The sequence below is a fragment of the Lissotriton helveticus genome, chromosome 9, assembly GCF_964261635.1.
Source record: "Lissotriton helveticus chromosome 9, aLisHel1.1, whole genome shotgun sequence".
NCBI classification, from domain to species: domain Eukaryota; kingdom Metazoa; phylum Chordata; class Amphibia; order Caudata; family Salamandridae; genus Lissotriton; species Lissotriton helveticus.
Genome location: NC_136070.1, coordinates 778,894,324 through 778,920,198, shown reverse-complemented (window position 1 = coordinate 778,920,198; position 25,875 = coordinate 778,894,324). Strand labels below are relative to the sequence as shown.

Genomic DNA, 25,875 nt, shown 5'->3' with positions numbered 1-25,875 from the left:
CAACCAGGAATGCAGTCTTAACGGTAAGAAGACGAAGAGGACAGTTATGAAGTGGCTCGAAGGGAGCGCACATCAGATGAGTTAGAACAAGGTTCAAGTCCCACTGAGGCATCACGAAAGGAACAGGGGGAAACATATGAGTGATGCCCTTCAAGAACCTATTTACAACTGGGGACTTGAACAAAGAGGGCTGATCAGGGAGTCTTAAGAAGGTGGAAATGGCAGAGAGGTAGCCCTTGATAGTGCCCAGAGCAGAGCCCTGCCGGGCAAGAGAAAGAAGAAAGAGGAGAACCTCAGAAAGAGGGGCAGAGAGTGGATCCACAGCCTTTGCTGTGCACCATGCCACAAATTTGGTCCACCTGCAGGCGTATACCGATTTTGTGGAGGGACGCCTGGCTGCCAGAATCACATCACAGACTTCAGGACGCAAATCAAATGGCCTCAACTGCATGGAGGTGGAGGTTGGACAGGTTCGGGTGGAGGACCGTCCCCTGCTGCTGCGACAGAAGGTCCTCCTGAAGAGGCAGATGAATCGGGGGATCGACTGACATGCTGAGTAGCTCGGGATACCAGTATCTTTGTGCCCAGTCCGGAGCCACAAGGATGACTTGGGCCAGGTCGCGCCTGATCTTCTTCAGCACTCTGGGCAGAAGTGGTATAGGCGGAAAGGCGTACAACAGACTGCAACTCCTCTCGCGACGAAAAGCGTCTCTGAGCGAGTGCCGTCTTGGAAATTCCAACACGCAGAACTGATGACATTGCGCGTTCTCTTCTGTGGCGAATAGATCGAACCAAGGCTCTCCCCACTGCTGAAAGAGACCTTGCGCCACGTCCGAGTTCAGACGCCATTCGTGATCCATCATGCACCGACAGCTGAGTTCGTCCGCCCTGGCGTTTAGGGAACCTGCCAGGTGTTGAACCACCAGGGTCACGCCCTTATGTTCCAGCCACTGCCACAGGCGCAGAGCCTCCTGGAATAGGGTCTACGACCCCACCCCACCCTGTTTGTTGGAGTACCACATGGCGGTGGTGTTGTACGTAAACAACTGCACTACACTCCCCAGGACAGAGGGGAGGAATGCCTTCAGTGCAAGCCGGATCGCCCGCTGCTCCGGGAGATTGATGTGGAGCCGGGACTCCGCCGGAGACCAGAGGCCTTTGATCTCCCCCTCTCCCATGTGACCTCCCCAGCCCTGGAGGGACGCGTCCGTCACAACTACGTGCTCCAGTTGGGGTAGGGAGAGGGATCTGCCGCTGACCCAATCACGGTCTGTTACCCACCACTGCAACTGTCTTGCAGTGCCCTCCGAGATCAAGACATGGTCGGACAAGTTGCCCTGATGCTAGGCCCACTGAAACTTCAGGTCCCACTGCAGAGCCTGCATCCGCCACCTGGCGTGATGCACCAGAAGGATGCAAGAGGCCATCAGCCCCAAAAGCCGCAGCGTCAACCTGACCGAGACTCAGGATAACGGCTGAAAGATCGGAATCAGAGCCTGAATATCCCGAACCCGCTGTTCAGGAGGATAAACCTGAAACTGCGCCGAGTCTAGAACCGCTCCGATGAAGAGGAGCTTCTGAGAGGGACACAGGTGCGACTTCGGCACATTGATGGAGAACCCCAGCAGGTGCAGGAGGTCGGCCGTAGTCTGGAGGTGGCTGACGACTGTCTGGGGCGAGGCCACCTTCAACAACCAGTCATTGAGGTAGGGGAAGACTGAAACCCCTAACCTGCGCAGATGAGCTGCGACCACTGCCATCACTTTCGTGAACACCCGTGGGGCGCTGGTAAGGCCGAAGGGGAGCACGGTAAACTGAAAGTGCTCGTGGCCTACCGTGAACCGCAGGAAGCGCCGGTGGGACGGCAGGACGGGGATGTGGAAATATGCGTCCTGCAAGTCCAACGCTACCATTCAGTCTCCCGGGTCTAGGGCAGCTAAGACCTGAGCCAAAGTCAGCATCTTGAACTTCTCCTTCCGGAGGAAGCCGTTGACGTTCCGCAGGTCCAAGATAGGGCGTAGGCCCCCTTTGCCCTTCTTGGGAACCAGAAAGTAGTGGGAGTAACAACCACACCCTACTTCTGGCCCAGGAATGCGCTTGAAGGCCCCCTTGGCCAAGAGGGCCGTAACTTCCTCTTGCAGAAGTTGCAAGTGATCCCCAGACACGCGGTGGTACTGCGGTGGCATGGCTGGAGGGGTCGCCTCGAAGGGGAGGGAGTAGCCCCTTCGGATGATTTGCAGCACCCACCGGTCCGATGTGATGGTGCGCCAGTGGAGGAGGTGATGGCGAACCCTGTCCCCCACTGGCGTCAAATGGGCCTGAAAGCTTGGACTAGGAAGGCTTTGAGGCGGATGCTGCAGGGGTAGATGTGGCCTGGCCGCACCGTTGTCCCCTGTTACCGCCGTGACGGTAACCATGCCCGCCGCCGCGCTGAATGGCAGTCTGAGGCCCGTGGCTGGCAGGACGTGTGGGGCGCCCTCCCGTGGCCATGAAAGGAGCGCTGGGCAGAAGATTGCTGGGGCGAGGCCGACAGGCCCAAGGACTTGGCCGTAGCCCTAGAATCCTTAAAGCTTTCCAGCGCACTATCTGCCTTGCCACCGAAGAGGTGGCTGCCATTGAACGGCATGTCCATAAGTGTGTTCTGGACATCGGCCGAGAAGTTGGCGGACCTCAGCCAGGCGTGGCAGCGAACTGCCACAGACGTGGAAATCCCTCTCCCCAGCGAGTCCGTGGTATCCAGCCCACATCGTATGGAATACCGCGCTGCGTCTCGTCCCTCCGCAAGGGCTTAAGCGAGCTTCACCCGGGCTCCCTCCGGGCACTCAGACAGCACGCCCGCAACCGTATCCCGCAGGGAGTGGGTGTTACAGCCCAAGAGGCACGCAGTGTTGACCGACCGCAACCCCAAACTAAGGGAGGAGAACAACATCTTGCCGAATTGCGCATACCTCTTGGATTCTCGATCTGGAGGTGCAGTCGGGAATGCAGATTGGGAAGTAAAGGCCTGGATAACCAGGCTCTCGGGGGTGGGGTGGGTGGACAAGAAACTAGGGTCGCCAGGAGCAGGGCGGTGGCACCTAGCGACGTTCCTATCTATTGGGGCACCTGGAGCGGGCCTGGACCTAGTGCCCAACAGGACGTCCGTGAGAGCCTCATTAAACGGCAGACGAGGCTCTGGGGAGCTTACCTGCGGTTTAAGGACCTCTGTGAGGATGTTAGACCTCACCGCTGTGACGGGGAGCTCAAGAGCAAAGGCCTTGGACGCCCTCGTCATCACCACACTATAAGTAGCCCCCTCCTCCGTAGCCACGGTAGGAGGGGAGACAAAACCAGTGTCTGCGTAGGTATCCAGGCCACTGGCTTCCCCTAGTTCCTGTGTCCAGTCCTGAAATGACTGGCACTCACGTGCCAGAGGGTCCTCAGACCCCTCCCAGCCTCCCTCATCGTCCATCACCTAGTATTCAGGAGTAAAGGATGGACCCAGATCCTCGAAGAATTCCTCTTCGGCCGGCGCCGAATGCCGTGTTGAGCGACGCCGCTCCGACGCCGGATCTGGACCTGGGGTGGACCAGGGAAGACACCGTGCGGGGATGGCGCCGGGGGCCAAACCCTAGGGGGTGACACCCTAGGGGTCGACGCCGGCGGGGTCGTAAGGTCGACCAGCGGCGACCCCGATCCGGAACCGGATCCAGTGGGGCCATGAAGCGCCAGGACCGAACCGACGGCACCGGGGCAGAAGCCTCCGACGGCGCCGGGGCCGAAGCACCCGACGGTGCCGGGGCCGAAGGACCCGAGGGCACCGGGGCCAAAGCCCCCGCCTGCTTGGGCTCCCAACCGGGGAACCCGAAGGCGCCGCGGAACCCGACAGAGGAGAGTGCGACATCATGGCCATGAGGAAGGCATCGATCTCCTCCGGCGTCGCATTCTACCCAGGGACCGGCGGGTATGGAGCAGGCCGCAATGCCTGCGGCTCCGGCGGAGCTGCGTGGGCGGTGTCACCTGAACCCCCGACCGGGACCTCGAACGGCGCGGGCCGACAGCCGGAGCTCGAGGTGCTTACGGGACCGCTCCCGCCTAGCCTTGGACGTCAAGGCCCGACAGTCGGGGCACGACTTGTATCGTGGTCGGGCCCCCATCGCACCAGCGATGGGGGTCGGTAACCGACATCAGTCGGTTGCAGTCAGCACAGGGCTTGAACCCGGGCATCCCTACCGGCACCGATGGCGTCGTACGACTCGAAACGGATCCAAAAAGGATCGAAAAAAGCTTAATCAAAAAGTGACTTAAGGGTACCACTTTCTCCGGACCTGCGCTTGCTGGCGCGGAAAAAAGAACTGACGTCAGCACGCGAGGGCGGCGTCTAAGTACTCCGGCGATGTCATCCCGGCGCCAACGACGCCGACGACAGACGCGGAGCCGCAGACGACGCCTACCGACGCGCAGGGGTACTGCTACGCAAAAAATTCAAGATCCAGACTGACACCTGGGGATATTCTAAGGTAAGGAATCTAATACTAACCTGTTTCTTTCAGATCACCCTTGCATGAGCATTGAAAACTCGCTCTGGGCGCCATTTCAGGGTCAGGCATTACCTTGCCTGGCCCACAGGTAAGCATCTCAGCCACAATCTTCCCCCCAGGATAGGACACTGCTGGTTGGGAACCCCTGGATTACCCCAGCTGGAGCCTCGCTCACCTCCCGGTCTCCTCGTCAGCATAGGGCGATCCCCTGCTGCGGCGTTAATCACTGCGTGCCTTCTTCCCTTTCAACATCGGGGAACTCAGCATGAGCAATGGAGACTAGCTCACCCCATTCAACTGCCGCTGTGGAGGTCTGAAAAATACTCCAGTTACCGCCGCTGCCAGTGCAGCCTCCGCGGGTCTATGCCATTCTGGGATCCCGCTTGAGAAGCAGCCGCGGTGCCATCTTGTCCCCACTGCAGTCTTCGGTCCCGTGAATCAAAGTCTGAAAAGCATTCAAAGTGCTGCAGCGAAGGTTTGCGCAGGCTCCCCACTGCCTCACGCCACCCTCACAATGCATTACCGGCAATTTTAGCTCCTCCGCACAGAGGAATCTCAGGCGGCAAGTCCGTGTCTCAGGAGCTGAGGTGGATCAAGTCCACTCAGCCCTCTTACCTGGCCACACCCACCAAGATACTTTTGCTGTAAAAAGGTTACCACAGCCTCTGCGCAGTTCATGAACTGAGCTGTACCAAATTTGTCAGAAATTAGTCTTACAGAAGCATGTTGGGTCGCCTAGTGCTGCCACTGCTGACAAAGAGCTAAGGACTGCCTCGTTGGTGGTTGTGCAGATTCGGCCTGGAGAAGGACTACGATTAACAGGAGGGGGAAGAGATTGCGCGCCTAACTGGTAGAGCACAACATTCTGCAATCCTTTAAGTCATATCAATTGAGTTGTACAATATTTGGTGTTGCTGCGAAGAGAAATAGTGGGCTAGACATTAGCTTGTTGTGTCTGGTGGTTGGCCCAAGCTCTTGCCCCACCTCCTATTACTCACTGAAAAGTGTATGCCTGCTAACCCTCGCAACACAGTTAAGTGCAGAAAGGCACTTATAGTAGGTAGGACACAAGTGGCAAACTACCCTAACCACCATGGCTATGGCCGGATACCTTCGCCTGGGCAATGCCTCCGTACTGCACCCCCTCCCTAGAATGGTGTCTGATGCCTCACAAATGAAATCCATAATGTTGCAGGAAGATCAAGTAGCAGTGTACTAAGTCTTCAGGATCCACACTGCCCAGATTATCAGCAACTTGGGTTTTTGGTGCATTACTTGGCCATGGCGCAACATCAGAAGGCAAAGCATCAGCATCTTGTGTGGTGTGTGAGACTTGTTCATCTGATGTAAATAACACAGCTGTACTGTGAAATCTCAATAAGTGCCATATAAAACTACACCAAATTCCAGACCACATGTGGAGTAAGTGAGATTTAGTGGGGAAAGCGTGCATAAAGTTCCAGAAGCAGAATTTCCACAGAAGCATTGTACTTTATCCACAGCAGAAGGACTGGAAATATTGTCAAGGCAGTCCCGATTCCATTTGTGACAGACTGGTTATTCGCCGAATACTCTATTCTGTGAAAATGTATTTGACCATTGGCTGATCAATTTTCCTTTACTGGATGTCATCGGACTCTCAGATTAGAGTATCTGCAATTTGTTGGCATACACATTCCATGTGTTGGGCCTCATTCATGATTGCTTAAGACCAGTCTATTCGTGCCTGTCTGGAAAGGGACAGTAACCTCTACTATTGAGATAAAACACCACTGTGGTGCCCATTAGTATATGTACCACATTTATAGGTGACTAAAAAGCCTTAAAAGACAGGCTGATAGTCTGTAATTCAAGGACAGCGATGTGTTACAGTACTCTAGCTGGGGGACTGTGATCACGAAGTATCCCATGTGCTGTTTTCAAACTGTATTTAGGGCAAGTGTCATGATGGACACTTTAGGGGCTGAATCTGTTAAGTTTACATTCTGTTGTGTGTACCACTGTATGCTGCTGTCCGCTAAATAAAAGAGGTTATTTTTCCCTATTTCATTACAGTTTGCACTGCCAAAGACGGAGACATTTGCCAAAGACGAAGCGTGTTCTGAAATACAATAAGTCTACTTGTCACAACATTTACACTAAAACGAAATTAAAAAGATTTCTAAACCATGAACAAATGCCAGGAGGTGTCATGGCGCTAATTGGGTTAGTCCTACAGGAGGAAAAAACAGAAAAAGACGTTGAAGGTCTCAAGAACTCAATACCTCCATTAGAGAGCACAGAGGCAGGTTTTTAAGGCTTTACTGAAAGGGGTATGAGCCTGAAGGCAGGAGATTGCGCAAGGGAGGGTGTTCCATAACTTGGACGCACCCACCGAAAAAGCTCTGCCTCCCACCTTGCCTTTCAAAATTTAGGAACAGTTACACGATTATGGCTGGAAGAATGGACCAGTTTCGAAGGAATACTCAGTTGAAACATTGTATTGATTCCTTCAGGCCCAGTGTTCTGCAGTGCCTTGTGAAATATACATAAGGCTTTAAAAACAATGCATTTGTTCACAGGCAGCCAATGGAGCTTATACATCCTTTCCAAGGCAGACTGAAATTAAAGGATACCAGGGACCAATTTTGCAGCTGCATTTTGGCTATTGCAGTTGTATCAATAACCAAGTATAACGCATTGCAATAGTCTAGCCCGGATGAAATCAGTGCCAGAGCCACTTCCTTCCGTACTGGGATGGGGATGTAAGGAAACATCTTCCTGTGATCATCCAAAAACGGGTAGAGGCCATCCGATTGAACTGAAGGTCATATGACAGGTTTTTGACTATCAGTACTCTGAGGATTGTTGTGGAGTGTGTAGTGTACCCAGCATTTCTGGCCATCAGGACTCGGTCCAAATGGATGATTGACTACCGAAGATCAAGATCTTCTTCTTGTCTCCTTTGAGTCGGAGATATTTTATTCCCATCCAGTTGGCTACTACTGCATGCAGTTTTTGAAGTTGGTGGCGGTCGGCTCAGTTATGATTGACATGATTATTTGTATGTCACCGGCATATGATAGAGCCTGTAACCCAAACGACCTAATGAGCTTGGCCAGTGGGGAGGCAAAGACTGAATAATGTAGGGCTTAAAGAGGAGCCCTGAGGAACCTAAAAAGGCAAAGTGATGGGCTCAGAGCAGAATTGATCCACTATTACCATCTGTAACTTAACACTGAGGAACGATGTTAAAGATTCAGCTAAGTCTTTGACCCCCAATTCTTGCAGCCGACCCCCTAGCAAAGTTGGAGAGATGGTATCAAAGGTTGTGGATAGAGCCAAAAGGATCAGGGCAGCAGCCTAACCTGCATCGACCATGGTGACACCCGTGCGGTTTCAGTCCCCTGGTTACTCCTGAACCCAAACTGTGAGGTATGCAGCAGTTCATGTTGTTCCAGATAAGTCATCAACTGGGCAGGTGCTTTTCCAAGATTTAGGCGGGGTAGGCAGCAGGGAAATAAGTTACAAGTTTTTCAAGTTAGTGGGGTCCAGGTTAGGTTTTTATTAAGTAGTGGCTTGACATCCGCTTTTTTTTCCACAGTTGTGGGTAACATCCTGAAAAGATGCCTCTAATCAAGTTAACTGTAAGTTGTGGGGCAATGATGTTATCTCCCAGCTGCAAACTTTTCGGCAGACAAGGTTCGAAAGGAGAGCCTGATTTATGCTGAGAAGTTAGAACTTTGTCTGCTCATGGGTGAGGAGGGAAAATAGGACTAAGATGCGGTCAAGCTCTCATAGGGAGCACAGAGATTTCTCTACCTTAAAGGCGGCATTATAATCCATCAGCGTGGACTTATACAAGGCTGTTTCCTGAGGATCATAGTCTTTCCGCCAGGCCAGTTCCTGACGATGACAGGCTTGTCTTACGAGTCTAAGTCTCTCTGAAAATCACCATGATAGATTTCCTTAGTGGGATCCACAGTATTCATAGCTGAAGTAAGCCAAGAAGGGAACCCAGCAGCTTCCAGCTCCAGATGCTTGTGATCAGTCCAGTTACTGTTATTTAAAGCATGAGCTAAAGCTTATTTGCTAAGTCATGTCCAATTTATTTTTGAGGTTCTGCTGTTCCAGCAATTAAAATTCTCCTGAATTTGAGGCCAGGAGAGAGAGTAGAAAATGGTCGGGCCATATAAGAAGTAGGGCCTCAGAGACCTTAGGGTGAGAGTCTTTGGAAAAAAATGCCATCCTATGTATGGCCCGCCCCATGGGTTGGTGTCCTAACTAATTATGGAAATCCAAAGCATATCATCATGTCCTTAAGAGCTCGAAAGTCATTGCACAAATTGTTTCCCGAATGGAAACTAAAATCACCCATGAATGTGATGTTATGCTTTCCTAGGTGTGGTACTATTGGGTGTGCAAACTCTTGTTATAAAAGCAGCCCTAGGTACAGGCGATCTATAGACTAGGACCCCAGAAAAGGAATTGGTAGGCAGTATTTTGTTATAGAAAAATGCAGTACTTCATAGGGGGTAGAAATCTAAAAAGGTTGCATAAGGCACATTTTACATATGCATGCAAGCCCTCCCCTAGCTCTGTGTTAGAAATGGGATTTCTGGTAGGCTAGGGCAAGGGCCGAAGCCAGGGAAAATCTCAACTCTAGTCAGGATAAGGGAGTTAGACTCTTAAAATAACACCTGCTCACCCCCTTGCTAGCTTGGCACGAGCAGTCAGGCTCATCTTCGAGGCAGTGTGTAAAGCATTTGCACATAACCCACAGTAATACAATGTACGCACTACAAAAGGACTCCACACCAGTTTAGAGAAATGTCCAATATTTTTATAGTATTAAAACAAGACCAAAAACGACAAACATCCTCAATACTATATGTAAAGAAAAGTCTGTAGCTATCAAAATAAATTTCAAACAAAGTTACTCGGTGTCGATCCCTCCGCCCGGGCTACCATGGCGTCGTGACCAACAAATCCAACAGTTTTGGCTGGTCGCTGGGTCGCGGGCCAGCTACGGAGTCGGGAAGACCTGCAAACAGTACCCATGAGAAATGTAGGGAGATGAGGCCCTCAAAGTCACTCGTGTTGCAGGTCAAGCTCCTCTCTGATGGAATCAGGAGTGCTGGCGTCAGCAGGCATCGGGTGCTGCGGTGCAAAGTGCAGTGGTGCGGCGTGTGGTGCCCCCAGGTCACGGTGCGAGCAGCGGCTCGGTGGAAGCGTCAGATGGCGCCGTCGGTGAGACCAGGGTCGGGGTGCGAGATGAAGGCGTTGTTTATCACGCTGCTAGCAGGTCACGGTGCAAGCAGCGTCGTCGTCGATGCTGAAGCGATGTGTGAGCTGACGAGCAGGAGTCGATGGTGCTGGCAGGCCAAGGCTGCAGTGGGGGAAGAGGTTGGTGCTTCGTGTGACTTACGAGCGGTGCCCTCGAACCACGTGCGATCAGCTGCGTTGATTTTGGCATGGAGCAGCGGCGTCGGGAAGCCAATGCATACTCGTAAAGCAAGGCGATGCGGAGTGCGGTGCCCACAGGTTGCGGTGCTAGCAGCGGCTCGGTGGCGGCAGCGGCGAGACCAAGGTCGTGGTGCAGCAGTGCTCTCTGCCGTTCCACGGCTTCGGTGTGAAGCAAGGCGGTGCGGAGTGCAGTGCCCACAGGTTGCGGTGCAAGCAGCAGCTCAGTGGCGTTGTCGGTGAGACCAAGGTTGCGGTGCGGCGTTGCCCTCTGCGGTGCCTTCAGGACACGGAGTCGGCAGCGGCATCGTGGAGTTGCTTTTCTTCTGATACAGCACCAAATACGCAGTCCCCAGTGCTGCGGGCAGAAGAGCTTGAAGTCTTTGCTGTTCCTGAGACACTTCGTGAACAGGGAGCAAGCTCTTCTTCAAGCCCTTGGAGAGACTCACAAACTAGGTTGCAGAAAGTCCAGTCCAGGCCTTTCACTGCCCAAGACAGAAGCAGCCACTGCAGGTCAGCCCAGCAAAGCACACAGCAAAGTGGTAGTTCCTCCTCACAGCTTCTCCAGCTCTTCTTCTTGGCAGTTTTCTTGATCCAGATGAGTTCTACGGTTCAGGGATCTGGGCCCCAGGATTTGTATCCAAAAATCATTTCATCCTCTAGGCAGAGGGTGTCTGTGCCCAGCCAGAACCAGTTCTGCCTTCTCTGGTGTGAATTCCTGGCAGGAGGTGGAGACGGCATTGTCAGAGGCAGACCAGGCCCTTTGAGGTGCAAGGAAATCTCCTCCCCCTTCCCCATTGCAGCCCAGGTCTATACAGCCCTTTCCTGACCCTACCTAGACTATCTGGAGCCCTCCTGCTCCCCAGCCTTCGGTCATCCGAAACCCAGACAGGCAATCCACATCCAGCAGAGGCACACGGGATGACTGAGCAAGAAAATACTTACTTTCTAAAACATAGAATGTAAACATCACCTGCACTAAAAGATGTATTTTAACATTCTGAGTTCAGGCATACTAAACTCTAATTTCTACCTTGTTCCCTGGGTCAGTTTAAGATTATAAAATGTTATAATCAAACTGCCCATTCTGGCCTATGGAAACGGATAGCCTTGCAATAGGGAAAAAAGAAATTGGCTGTTATTCACTATCAGGACATGCCACACACACCCGGGCATGTCCTACTTTTCACATACACTGCACCCTGCCCACAGGGGTATCTTGGGCCCACCTTAGCAGTGCCGGACATGTAAGAAAAGGGAAGGTAAGGGACTGGCAAGTGTGTGCACTGGCCAAGTCGACATGGCAGTTACAAACTGGGCGCAGACTCTGTAATGGAAGGTCTGAGGTACCTTTTCAGGGCTACTCACGAGGGTGGCACAATCAGTGCTGCAGGCCCACGAGTAGCATTTGATTCACGGGTCCTGGCACACTCAGTGCACTTTACTAGGGACTAACAAGTAAATCAAATATCCAATCGTGGAAACACCAATCCATAACACAACTGACAAAGACAGCGCCTGCCCTTTACCACTGATCAGCAGTGCGAAAAGTGCGCAGAAATGTTACACCAGAAAAAACAGAGTGGAGACTGGGAGGTCAGAAAGCAGAAACTCAAGGGAAACAGGCCAAAAAATGCCAAGTTTAACACTCTGCCAGTCCCGTTTGATCATTGTATAGCATGGGGGGATCGCATCTACCACATCAGTGCCGCACAAGTCCTTGGCCCAGATTTCTGTAACAAAAACCCAGTCAGGCTCATGAGTGAACAATGAATTCTGCAAACTCAAATTTAGTTTTGACTAGGGACCTGGCAGTGACCAAAAATCCAAATTAGTTGGACAACCTGGAAATAGTGTTTTCCTCAGAATGAGGGTGCGTCTGAGTGTTGAGAAAGGCAGAGACAGTTCTGGATATTGGTGTTAAGGGAGAGAGTTTACATCCACATGAGGAGAAGCTTCTGTTATTGTTTTGATAAAGTTCATTAAAGTCTATGGATGACAAACATTCACAAGAGTTACCATGGTTACTCCTGTTTAAAAATTGCTCTCTGTAGTTAACTAAATCAGGGGCCTTTTCTTGGGAAAAAACTGCCAAGGTTCTGGCACACAGTGCAGTCCAGACATGGACGGGTGCAGGCAAGTGCTTGCCTTAGGCGCGTCTGCTACACGTCCGTGTGCACATCCCAATATATGGGCATTCTCTACAAAGAGCGCAAAACTAGCTCGCAAACCTGCACACTAAGGGGTAGCCCCAGAACAGTAGGACAGCTCAATTCCCTCTGCTCAATCAGCAAATGGAAATGCCATGGCGGACCAGGGAAAGATCGAGAGAAAATGCTACGGGGAGGTGATCAGAGAGCAGTTTTTTTTACATAGTGAAATTAAAGAATTTGTGGCACAACACAAGTTAAAAAACACAGAAACACTTAAAATAAATGCTCAGACAGGGCGACCTACCGTTGGGGCTAACCGCTGTGCAACCGTGCACACATCCCAATATATGGCCATTCTCTATAAAGAGACTGTTGATATCCATCCTTAAAAACATATTTTGTTCAGTCAGGATGACTTCTCAGGTGCAGTAGTTCAAAAAGAGTGGGATGTCTTTGTAGGGTTGGAATAGTGTTTAGATCAGACTAGATCACGTGTGACTGGTGCACATGATGGCCTCAGCAGAAATTAAGAGAGTGATTTTGAGCTTGACAGACAGGGTACTCCTTTGCAAACAGACAATTGGCCTACTGTACTGAGGGTCTATAGGGCTGTCAGCTTTCTGTCGAAGGAGCCCCCTGCCAATGTGAAGCTACATCTGAAAGCCTAAAGGAGTAGGGGCCATCGTAGTCTAAGCAATTATCCCACCCACTCTATTTAGAGTGGATGGTCTGATTTTTGTTTGCTGCCCATCACCACCAGGGAAAACCCGGCAGTTGGGGCCAGAAAACAAAAAAAAAGTACCAAAGTCCCGCAAACTCTGGGAAACCACCTAAGGTGTGGAGGGCATTTGTTTTTTAGTTTCAGTAAAACTCCCATACTTTTTGTACCTTAAAGGAAACTGCTGAGATTGCAAAAGGTGGTGGTTGGACTTGCATCTGACCGCCATCCCTTCGGAAATGGGAACACCCGACTTGCTGTCGGCAGTCCCGCAACATAAATTACAATGCGACCGCCTTCAAGGTGGTCATATGGGTATTTTTTGTATTGAGGGTTGTGCTGCGGGCTGCAGCACACGCCGCAGTCCAAAAAATTCATATTTTGCATATCCCTGCACTATGTGACAGGCACCATGCGGTGCCTGCCACATGGTGCACGGATATGTAGGGGGCACCTTAGGTGCCCCCCAAGGTCCAATGTCCAAGGGCCAGGGGTAAGCTACAGGCCCACAATGTCATGAAACAGCCGGTGGGAAGGGACATCGTAATCCCTACGGCGGTGCATGGCAGGCACACCACCATTGTAGGGATTGCTGCTCCATCGAACGCACCAACGGGCTTCTTGAGCCCGTTGGATGCATGGTGGTCAGTCTTTCTGACCGCCAACCACTCACCTGCCATCTTAACAGTGTTACGACGGCGGTGGGACTGCTACCGACGGGCTGTCTGCGGCGATCCCACAGTCATCGTAATCAGCCACTAGGCTGTCTATTACCATGTTAGACAATACTCCATCCACAAGGGGTTAATTCAGGCCCAAAGTAATTGTTTCGATGTTTTTACTCTAGTTCAATAGAAGTATGTTTGAGCTAAGGACATCCGTAAAAGCTGCCTTTGTTGTTTGGCACTGAAAGAATTTGCGGTTGTTTTAGTTTCGATCAAGTTGCTGAGGAGTTTTCAGAATCTTAAGTCTATCATTTTTGGATAAGACGAATCACCTGTTTGGGGTCTAGTATGTTTATCTTTTGGTTTGGGGCAAAACCCAGTCCCTTTACTCATGTTATGAATTTGAACTTAGCCTTGAAATTTCTTCAGTGCAGACGCATTGGAAATTTAGTGGTGAGATAGCAAAGGATGATTTATTTGCCACTCTGAGGAACCTTACATTCCAATGGGCAAACTTCAGTGGCGATTATAGGCCTCATGCTTTTTGAAAAAAATTACATTAGTGCTTTGAACAGCTCTTGCTGATTTTAAAAGTGTTGGCTCTGAGCAGACTCTGCAATGCCGTATGTTTTAACATCAGAGTCAAAGTTCTGCAACAAATGATCTGATAAATGAGCACTACTCTGACTTAGACCTGGTGTTGCTGCAGCTCATCTATGAAGAATGGCACTGCCAGTATGCTGTAGTGGAGTTCCAAGTACCTGAAGAGATTGGTTTACTAAAAGCTAAAGAGAAACCAAGTGACTCACAGTCTTCTGAAACCATCTTTGGGATCTGTATAGCACACCCATCCTTAATTACTTCGATGCGTCAACCATCCGACGTCACAGTGGGCCTGTGCAGAGGTTGGCCGGGGGCTGTCCGAACCGCGCACACGTCATTTTTTTCAGCACTGCGGCAGGTGGCGAAGAGGATAAGCTTTAAGGAGGAGAGGGTTTTTGTTGCCAGCTAGCTTTCGAATTGAACTGCAAAATGATCTATAGCCACTCCATTAAGGTGTATTATGACGAGTACAAAGCAATCAAAGATGTTGGTGACAAACAAATTAGCATCAATAAGTACTACCCAATTGCCTAGGGGCTATGGCATTTCAAAAGAAACCCCAAGACTGAAAACCAAAAATCTTTCAGCTGTTGTTTACAATAACCGTGAGCCAAAGAACCCTTCTTTACATTGGCACAGCACTGGCCTTCATGCCAATCTTAAGAACGCTGAAACCTTAGAACATCAGACAACAAGCAACGTGATACGAGAACATCCAGACACCAAGTTACGCTCAAGTTCAGAGTTAATCTTCACATGAACATACGTTTGACTGGAAGAGGCTGCTAGCCCAAACTGACACCAGCCCTCACCTCATCTCTACAATGGCCTAAATCTGCCAGCCTAATATCTGGATGCAGCCTAACTCGCAAATCTGAGGAGACAACTCTATTTTTGAGTGTTATTGCATCATGTATAATTAGCAGCTCCCCAAACTTACCGAAATACACTTTCACTTCAGTTTCGTGTATTTGGTTATCTCCTCACAAATGTGGATCTTAGCAAGAAATTACTTGCTTCACAGTAAGTAAAGTTAGCCTTAACATTACTTGCCAATAAATTGTGCTATGTGTAGTTGTGTCGCTCCACCAGTTCTCAACGTAAGCCCTAGGTTTCGACCTTATTTCCTAGGCCTGTTACAGAGGCATAAAAACCTAAAACCTCTATTGCTTTAATCTGCCAGTGACATTCTCGTAATCCGGATACACGTATCTTGCACTATCTAAAAGCAGACCAATTCCTCAGTATACATGTACAGAGAGAATGTAAAGGAATTTAATAACATAGCAATCTCTCACTTTACACATACAAGTAGGCAATGGTTCTGACAATAATATTATCCCTCATATTACATGTAACTTGCAAGCGTAATGCTCGAACAGTTGAGCCATTCTTCAGATGATACACAGAATGCAAAATAAGCTTCCAGTCTCGCATCATTGAGTAGCAGCAGGTAGAAGAGTAGTCTTTCCAGCTCAGTAATGTTATTAAGGAGTGTCTTGGATGGCTCTAACATGTAAGAAAACATTTTAAAATCTCTTCCTCATATTGCAAAGACACATCTTCAGCCTTTGAAGATTTGTTTTTATTTCTTTAGATAATGTTTTCTTTAAAGGAAAGCTGAGCAGAGTATTCATAATCCAGACAGAATCCGACCATGCTTCAGAGCTCACCAAAGCATGTAGATTGGAAGACCCTCATCCCGCCCACCGCATCAAGGTGAACAAAATGTTAGATACATTACCATAGTTTTGCAATTTTATTTTGTGCCGAAATGTTCTAAATTGAAAGTACATTAGAGGTTATATACATCCCCAGTAGAGGGTCTGTAGTATTTTTTTTATGTACATGTCTTTGTAGGAGCATACACTGATAGTTTCTACTCATTGTAAATGTCCTGGACCATCTGCTGAGTGCACAATACCGTCTGAAAAATTAAAAGTTCTTTACGTTCCTATGATTCCTAGAAAACAATTGCCAGTTTCTTCCACATTCTGCAGCGATCTACTGTCCCATCATCTTCCACTAAGTCCATTTTTATATGGGGATTGCTTATTTCCACAGTTGTATCAATTGTCACTGAAAATGAAACAACCTTTCTCTTGATTGTACATGGGACTGGTCAGTGGGTTATGTGAGAGAAGGGAAAAAGAAGAGACAGATCGGCTGAGAAAAGATCAAGGACAGATGAATCAAACAGGTAAAGGAAACATCTGTTCGCAGAGACTTGCCAGCAAAAAGGAAGAAAGAAATAGGGGAAACAAGCAGAACAAAAACACTAAGACATGTAGAAAAAACAAGCATAACCTAATATTGAGGGAGGTAGGTAGGTAATGAAAAAAACTGGCAAAACAAAACATGTTAAATAGTCAAGAGACTGCCAAGGCAAAAATAATGTGAACAGGACATGTAAAAGACAGGAAAAGTACATACGATTTAAAATACAGGGAGGGTGTAAAGGAAATGAAAGGAGAGCAGCACTGTTTGATAAGGTTATGAAATTTGACTCAATAGGCTGGGGCTTCTGGTAAAAAATAATGAAGTGCAGAGTCTCTTTGACAGAAAACAGACATCAAATCAAAAGGATCACGTACCCCAGAAAATCCCTTTCTGTAGCATTGGCTCATGTTATTAGAAGATGCCTGTCCACTCTCAATTTCCCTCACTAATGACAATAGTCTGATTCTGAAATTCTCCTACAAACTAACAGACAGTGCCCTCATGGCTGGAAAAGACTCAAGGGGTTCTCAAAGTATCTGTGGCCATTGTATAGGCTTCCTTTCTGGATGAGGATGTGTCCCAGTTTACGGAAAAAGGCACTAATATGTCTATGTGGAGACAGAAGTCTTTCTTGGAAGTACTTCTTTTTAAAAAAATTGCATATCACATTAACTAGCTGGAGCTTTCTGGGCATAATGAGGTTTGCTTCTTTCTTAACTGAACAAAACTCCCTGACGACATTTTCAGATTGCAATTTTGCCTGTATTATGAGAAGTGTAAATATCATTTGAGAAAACTGTTTGCAACCACGTCTTCTAACTATATATTATGAATAAAAGGTTTTGTTACAGCTTGCTCTCATTTTGTATGCCACTTGTACAATTTTAAATTATTAGCCAAGAAGAAGACAGTATGAATACTGTTCACTATTCACCTAGCAATGGATAGAAGTATCCATTTGTTGCTATGAATAAGCTAAAACAAGTTGATTTATGCTTCTGGATTTTCGTATTGTGAATACAAATACTCTAGTGGTGTTCGAGCACCTAATGTATGTAGTCACTACTCAGTTTGTGGCTAACTGTACAAATTGATTTTGGCACTTTAGTGTTTTGGCTGACGTAAAACAGAAATATCCTCTGATAAGAATACAAGTGAGTTCTGAGAAAGACACGGGGATCGTGAGAAACTATTCTATTTTGCATGCTCATAGCTTCCTTACCTGTTTGATGGTTGTAATTTAAATCAAGTAAAGGTTATCTTCAATGTGAGCTACTTTACTGGGAATTTTGCCTCACCTCAAACATGGTGATTTTGACGGAGTCCGTATTATCTACAGATCCCAAAGCTGTAATACCCATCTCATTAGAGAGCCGATCTATTAAATTATTCTAGGAAGGACCTCATAACTAGTATTTTCAGTACAGAAAGCTGTCCTTTTTCACTTTGGCTGCTGAAGCTGCTAAATGTAAATTTGCAGCTGTATATGCTAAGCCCTGGCCTGGTAATAATGGTATCTTTTGAAGAGTGGTAAATGGAATCTTCTTAAACACGAAGATAATAAATTCAAAATACCAAATTCAAAGGTTTTAAGAACCAGACCAGCGAGGTCCCTGAACTGGGCATAGTTTGAAATATTCTCTTATATTTCTTCTTTCGTGGAGTTCTATGGTCACCAGGTCGAATCTATAGGGTCAGTTCTTGGATAATACAGACACAAAGCATATGTTCTTGGCTGGCTTAGGCTAGCATGAATGGCGCCAAAATATCGGAGTTGATGTGCCAGAATGACTCAAGACCTTAAGATTCTTGAGGGGTTAGACTACTTTATGGTTAACATGCCAGAGGAATAAGTCATTGCATTTTCACATTTAGGTAACCTTCAAAGGCTGCTTATTCATCATCAAACTGCTCAACCCTGGAGTGGAAACCTTGATCAGACACAACTGACAGATCCCAGTGACGGCCAGAGTAAGCAGCCAAATGCATTTTTAAACTCTTACACAGAAAAGATGCACAAGCTTGTATCAGGCCTGAAACAAGGCTTGGGGAAATTCAATCCATGGATACCTTTTCTTTAACACTGACACGCCTAGAGTGTTCTACATATGCTGCTATGACAATCCCAAAACAGGCAATAGAAAGTGAGAGAGATGGCCTTAACTTCACTGAAGTCCGCCCACCATAGTCTGAGATTTCTGCCTAGCAAGAGGGGATTTCTGTACCTTCAGGGAAGCCATAGCGACAGCAGCTCCACTCAAACGTTACAAAGAGGGTGGCAATTTCAAAGTTGTTTATGGGCAAAGATGTATTTGTTTTTCAGTAACAAACACTGAAAGTGAAGTTTGTTCTTGAATACCAAAAATTAATAATCACGACATCAAGGGATTTTCTCTTATTTCCTGTTTGAGACAGTCTGTATTTTCCTGAGTGTCCCAAACAGGAAATAAGTACATTGGAATGCCCATCAAAACCTGGCAGACAGTTTACAATACATTGAACGATAGCTCTTTGGCAAGGGGCCTTCGATCTAAAATTTCCAGCAGCAATGGAATCTTGAAGCCACCTCTGACTCTTAACAGAAAGGATGAATGCAGGTTTGGCATACTGGTGGTTTGTCACTTTTTGGTGGATGTCCCAAATCCAAACAAAATCAATCACTGGTCAGTTTCAGTTTTTGGATGCAACTAGTCTCAAGGCCACATTTCTCATGATGCAATGTTTAGGTTTTCTTCCAAATGCCATGTGTGCTTCTTACCCTGAGGGCAGGAAGGCATACAGGGTGCTGGGTCCGTGTATACTGAATCACGCTATATGCCTGTGGTCAATACCCATTTTTGGTTGTGAAAAAACAAAAAGTTCATACTTTGAGTTTAAGCACTAGCTGGTAAAATTGTGTACAACAGGAGAATCTATTACGATTTGTGCTTGAAAAGAATGTTTTCTGGCAGATGCTTTTTGTAAAGAATCTACTTCAGTTGCTATTAAGGGATTTGTTGTGGATGTCTCACTACATTTTTTTGTTGCTCATTTAAAAGATGTGTTAGGCCAGACGTTTGAACTTCTATGTACACAGAACACAGGTGGTCTAGAATGCAGCAATCTGTCAGTGGGCTAAACCCTCAACCGCTGAGCCTGAAAATCGCTGCATTGGCTGTATATGAGAGAATCTGCTTCAAGTTTGAATATATGGCTTCATGTATTTCCAACACCCACCACCACAGCATTTTCTTGGAAAATGTTCTAAATGTTTACTGAAACCATAATCTTCTGGTGATTCCAACAGTTCACGTGATGAGAAAGGGCTGCAGATTTTTTATGTTTTTGCTAGCTGGGCTTGCGAGTCAAACTGCCACTGGGGATTAATATGTGCATTTGTTCCGTCTTCCCCAGATACTCCCCAAAGCTCACACTGAAACTCACCTGCCTGTCTCAGCCAGCGAAAACTCAAAAATTACATTTGTAACTGTTTATGATTTAGATATGGCTACCTCCTACAGGCAGTTAAATCCTATTTACTTTCACAATGTAATGGAATAAACGTTTAGAGAAAGAATGGGAGGAAATGGATAGACAAAACAGGAATGTACTAGAGGAGTGTAAAGAATTCATAAACAGTGCAGACAAACAAAAGCAGGGTGGGCAATAAAAGGATTTCAGAAAGAAAGAGTAAAGGCAAAAATGGTCTCGAACATTTTGCTACAGACTTGGAAGCACTCAAGCTGGCTGGTGTTGACTATTAGAAAAATGATGCATTTTTCTCTGCCTTGTCTTCTGAACAGTCATAAGTGCCTCCACCGACCCCTGCGTTTACGGGTGGATGTGTAGCCACCTCTCCTCCTCTTTAATGGGGGTGAGATAGGTACTCTTATGATTTCCTCAGGCCTGATCTCATTGCTGGCCTCCGGCAGGTCATAGACAGCAGGCATTCCTCTGTTCTGGAGAGTCTCCACCTCTTGACGATCTGGCGAAGCCTCCACCTTTGTGGAAAAGGCTTCTGAGGAGGTGGTAGCAGTGGGGACTCCAATGACCTCAGTTGTGGAAGGATCTGAAGGTGTGGAGACTATTCCCCCTGGAAGACTGCAGTGGGAAGACTGGTGCAGGAGATCAGAATCTCCCAGGTCACCAGCGTGCTGGAAGAGTGGGAGCACAGTGGCCACCACATTGGTCAGTTTGTCAATGCTCTGGCGGATGGTGTAGGCCAAGTCCCGAATGGCTTCAGTTGTCTCCCTTTGAGCCTGCAGGAACTCGAGGGATGGATCAGAGGTCAGAGGCAACTCCAGGCGGGGTCTGCGTCGTCGGAGAGGAGGAGTCAACGAAGGTCCAGGTCTAGGTGAGTATTCTCTTGTGTTCTGGGTGGGTGAATGGCCTGGCAGAGGGCAATTAGCTGAAACTGTTGGAGAGTGAGTTAGTTGTGGAATCTGAATAATCTGAATCTCAGGTTCTGTCTCGAGCTGTGGAGATGGAGAGTCACGCTGTTTAAGGTGCAGTAGACCCCCATCCATGTCACAGCATGATGCGTTTGTAGACGTTTCAGGAACTGAAGACACTCTGCCTACTGCTGGAAGACCTGGGAAAATTGGAAATATATTTAAAAAAAAAGGTTAAAAAGGATCATCTCTTTATTAGACCAGTCTTAGAAGAAGCCATTATCATGCAACCAATTAGACTTTGAAACCATTCCATCATAATACAAATAAACAATAAGTACAGTCGTAGTTTGCCCTAGCCCATGGAACAATTCTAGTTCCAGAAAGTAATTCCCAAAGGCTGAGATTGATTTAAGCATTCCATCCATGACTTTTTTGGCACACTTCAGTATGAAATCCTACGTGGGACAGTCAGGCCCAGCTGTAGCTCCTGCACAAACTATGGCACTGAAACCAAGCTCTACCTGAATGATGTGCCCTATCAAGGGCAAATATGGTCTTGGGTTATTTGCATTCAGGGAGGACCTGGCCCAGCAGTTCGAGCTGGACTTTTCCCATTGGAGCAGGGTCAAGACTAATTTGGAGATGGCTGGGTCCAAACTGAGGTTGCATGGTGAGAAAAAATAAATATGTGCTGGGAAATACCAAGTAACTACCAGTGGCTGAGATTAATTCAAGTATTTCATCCATCACTTTTTTGTATGCTTCCTTTTTACACTAATATCATCCTAAGAACTAGCATATCCCCTCTTAGGAAAAGCCCTGACTTCATTCTCAATAAGCTCTTAGATATTAATGCAGCTACAAATGATAATTTAGTCATATACAGCACTACTTCAATCCAAGTGAAGTTTCATACGACTGTAGTCTAAATTACTGCTCCTAGTTTTCCAACCACATTTCTAGCCAGGACATCTCTGCACTCGAGAAGGCAGTTGAGGTATGCTAGAAGGAACAATACAAACCTAGATTTTCCGTCAAAAGCATTTTTTTTAATTAACTGTTGAGATTAAATTAATTCCCAAAACGGAACACTTTGTATGAGAGATTCAGAATGCTGATACGTTTCTTTGTTTTTGTCTAGGAAACAAAGTCCTTGTGATGGTCTTGAGCAAACTTGGCATACAAGAGGCGGAAATGTTGCCTACTAATTGCTGTTGAAGAGTTCATATTTGACCAGGCACAATGAAACTATACATTTAGGCAGGCAATAGTTTTGGGGTGAAACACCACAACATAAGACATATATATCTGTTTTTCTAATCTGTTCTCTGCATACATGATTGATGCCACTGTGATGCTTTAAAGGGCGGGTTGGAATGGGAATATCCCCTTAATGCCCAACTGTATCTGCCCCTTGATAAGAGTGAGGTCCTGGGTATGTCATGTCCGATGACCTAAAGTGGTGTACCAAGCATACTTTCATTTGCTGGCATTTAGAGAAGTAGTGGCAGTGTCCTGTATTTAGTGAATCTATAGTTGTGACCAGACCTTTTTGCCTAGGTCAGTGGAGTGGAGGCCTACTAGTTCAACTTTATGGCCGAACATCTGAAGAGTATGTTGTGTGTTTGTTTGTGGCTGTGTGGTACTGCATTGTGTATGAGTGAACCAAAGAAATAAAAATATGTGGGTTCCATTTTGGAGGGCCCTGGTATGTTCAGCAATGCAAGGTGTAAGGGAGGTATATTTTTCCCCAGACAGCAGAAGGATATTTGACATTTGTGACGCTGGAGATAAGGGACCTAGACAGTGAACTGGTGACAGAAAAGACAATGCTCCTTTCAATTAGGCATTTTTTCTGAAAGGAACTGCTGATTAGTCTTCTTGTACAGTGCCATTTGTTGAATGATGGGGCTTAAGGGTTGACATGCAGTCTCAGTTGTGAAGGTGAAAGGGACCCCTTCCCTTAAGTGAGGCATTTTCTCTCTTTCCTGATCACTGCTCAGTGTGGCTGTTGAGAATCAGATTCAGAAAGCTCACATCTCTCGAAGCCTCTTGTCGGTGCTCCATGCTGTGAGCAGCATCACTCTCCAAAAAAAGGCTGTATCTGTAAAGGACACTTGCATGCAAAACCACCACAAACCGGATCTAAAACTGCAGAATGAATCCACATACCCTGTCTGATTTGACTGGATAATAGTGTGGAGCCAATGACCCACTTGTTGTTCCAGCTCCAAGACCTTGGTTCAAGGAAGGGAGTGCTCCACAGAGTACTCAAGGTACTGCTGTGCAACCAGATCTGGTGTCTGCTTCCAACTAACTTCCTAGAGGTGAGGGGACAAGAAGCTATTCTTCTGACCTGAAGCACCATTAGGCCACCTTGCCTGCTGACAGAGGAAGGGAGGCTGTAAACCCTGCAGGAGGTGTGACTATCCAGGATGAACTAGAAACAGTTTGATCCCTGGTGGTGTTTGGGCATGCCAGAACAAGAAGACAGAAGTGAAAGATCTGCGTACTCTGAGAAGTGTGGGCACAGTGTGAGTGAATTGTTTCAGGTGGGAACAGAAAACTACAATCTGTACCAGAGCGACTGTGGAGGTCCAAAGGATTGTGCCCTAGTAGATGGTGCTGCTGCATTGAAGAATTGTGCCAGAGTAGACTGCGACAAGGAACTGAAACCATGCCCAAGTAGACTGCACCTATGTTGCCCGTGCAAATGTAAACTCTGACCCTCATTGGCCCAATTCCAGAATCCCATTCAAGTCCAAGACAGGGTTTGGTGACAGCAGGAAGCCTACGTCATCACCGTAGCCCAGCATGCTTGTAAGGTAACTTGCTGCTACCTGCTGGGTGTGAGAAGTTGGCCTGGCATATGATGTCCACTATTCTAGTGGGCACCTTGCACCAGTCCAAATGACCCTTATTGATGGTAGGTTTAAGGTCAACCTTTATAGAAAACTATCCTAGTGGTAGCTGTGGAAAGCAGCTTTCAGGCTAAGACTTTGAGGCGAGTTAAGCAAGTTGTTTTACCAGGCTATAATCTCTTGAATGATCAAATGAAAGCACACCACACAAGGTATATATTAAATGTATATGTATTTAATCTAAACACAACCCATCTGGTCTCTTTATGAGGTCAGAGGTAAAAGTACAATACAAGGAACTTAATTAGCATATGATAAGTTGCACAGTATACGTTATGCCCTAGGGGCCTCACAAACCATATACTAAAATAGTGGTTTAAGAACCACGTGAGAGTTAGAAAGCAGGTTTAGGGCCTGTAGGACCGCTGGGGCAACCAGGAACCACCCAAGGTTAGGACGCAGGAGGCCCACGGGGGACGCGTGCAGTGTCTAAACACAGCCGTGAATCACCATTGACTTTGTATGGAAAACAAACAAGTTACAATTTTAAAGATTAAGGACACTTCTAGGTGACCTACGATGGAACCCTGTTAGACAGACACTTCGAGAGTCAAGACCCACGGGAGCACCGGAGTACTCGAGTTACCTCACCCACGGAAGCCGGGTGCATAGGTGTCTTTTGGTGTCGGGTTTCGTCGTCTATTCCTATGGAGAGCTGCGAAGAAATGCTGCAGGCGACCAGAGGAAAAGTGTCCGGGTGGATCCAAGAGTGGATCCGAGATCTGAAGAACCAGAAAGCAGAGGGGACAGAGTCTGGGTCACTTGCTAGTGACCAGGAAGGCGATAGGAAAATGCCAACCGATGTCGGGTGATTTCAGGTGAAAGAGGTGAAGCTGGACTCTTCAGCCACGAGGACCAGAGGCATCGACGACGACCAGGAGCTGGATTTGAGCTGTCCCACGAAGGATGTCGAGTGCTGCAGCGTCAGAATCCGGATTGGATCCAACAAGCCTTGGCAACAGCAACCCAAGCAAGATGACAAGATTGGCTTCGGTTCAGACCAGCAAGGTCTGGGGGACTCCTCCTTTGGAGAGGAGTGTCTGGAGCAACCAGGAAAGCTCAAGAAACAAAAGATTGTCCCTCGTGGGGACCCACTAGCCGGACTAGAGATCGCGAAGGAGCCACGAGCGGAAATGCACAAAGCGGGCCCATGGAACACTCGTGGAGTGTAGCCCTCTGAGCTTCAGTGCAAAAGGTGATCGGGCAGGGGCTTCAAATACCCCAATGCACAGCTTCAGGAAACTTCGGGAAGTAGGTGCAGTTGCAAAAATGCAGGATGTCCAGGCGTTCCGGTCCTACGTCTCTCGTGTCAGCTACAGGTCTCAGCTTTGCTGGGCACTCGGGTCAGCTTCAGAGAGGCCTGCAAGTCCCTGTCTTGTGTCACAGATTCTTCGGGATCCAGCGGGAGCCTCGAAAATGCAGACCGGTAAAGATGCTTCTTGGTGCCGGTTTGAACAGGGTGGTTACTACTTGACCTCATGGGAGATTCTTCCATCTTCCAGTCGATATGGAATGTCGAAGATCCAGGATATATGCTGCAGAGTTTCGTCCAGGGTAATCTAAAGTCCTAGGGACTGGGTTCCTATATTTATACCAAGTTTAGGGGTTGGACTATCTCTAGGGTCCCACCTATGGGAGGACCTGGGGCGGGGGTGGTTACACCCCTTCCTCTTTGTCCAGTTTCGCGCCAGAGCTGGGGCTGAGTGCCCAAGCAACCGGTTTTAACTGGGAATTGCATGGAGCACCTTGTGTGCCCCAGGCAGTGTGTGAAAAGCATTCACTGAATGCAACCCACCCAGCCCTAATACACTAAAGCCTGTCTGGGGAGGTGCCAGGACCTCCCTGGACAGGAAACCTATTGTCCAAGTCTTCCCTGCCGGAGCTTCGTCCAGCAGCAGGAGGTCAGACTCGTGTCTGTGGCAGCAGCATCCATTTTGTGATGCTGAGGCTCTGTTAAACTTTAACAGGGTATACCAGTATGTACATGTCTTCTCCCCCCAGAACTGGTGGGGGTAGTATTCCAAAGTGTTTGACACCTTACACGACATGTTTTGATAAAGCCAAACCAAAGTTGGCATTAACCACGTGGATTATAATGCACTTAAGAGTATATGGTATGGCTATATCATAGAACAGCTATATGGAGATATTTCCGAAAGCTGCAGAGGGGCTCAGCTCGTGCTAGGGCACCCTCTCACACAAAACCAAGCACTCTGCCTTCAGGATTGTCAAGGCCTGCCATAGGGGGATGGATGGATGA

At 47.8% G+C, this 25,875-nt stretch overlaps 1 protein-coding gene across 2 annotated transcripts in view; it reads right to left on the bottom strand.

The window, feature by feature from the left end:
• The window catches only part of LOC144781862 (myb-related transcription factor, partner of profilin-like), a 256,283-nt gene that overhangs the window by 93,303 nt on the left and 137,105 nt on the right, over positions 1 to 25,875 (bottom strand). Inside the window, exon 3 of one of the 2 annotated variants that reach the window (XM_078660903.1) lies at positions 15,848 to 20,891. The exons of the other annotated variant lie outside the window; for it this stretch is intronic. Coding sequence (XP_078517029.1) covers positions 20,104 to 20,891 — 788 coding nt within the window. The 3' untranslated portion in view covers positions 15,848 to 20,103. Of the gene's footprint in view, positions 1 to 15,847; positions 20,892 to 25,875 lie in introns of those variants that run through there. 2 annotated transcript variants of the gene reach the window in all.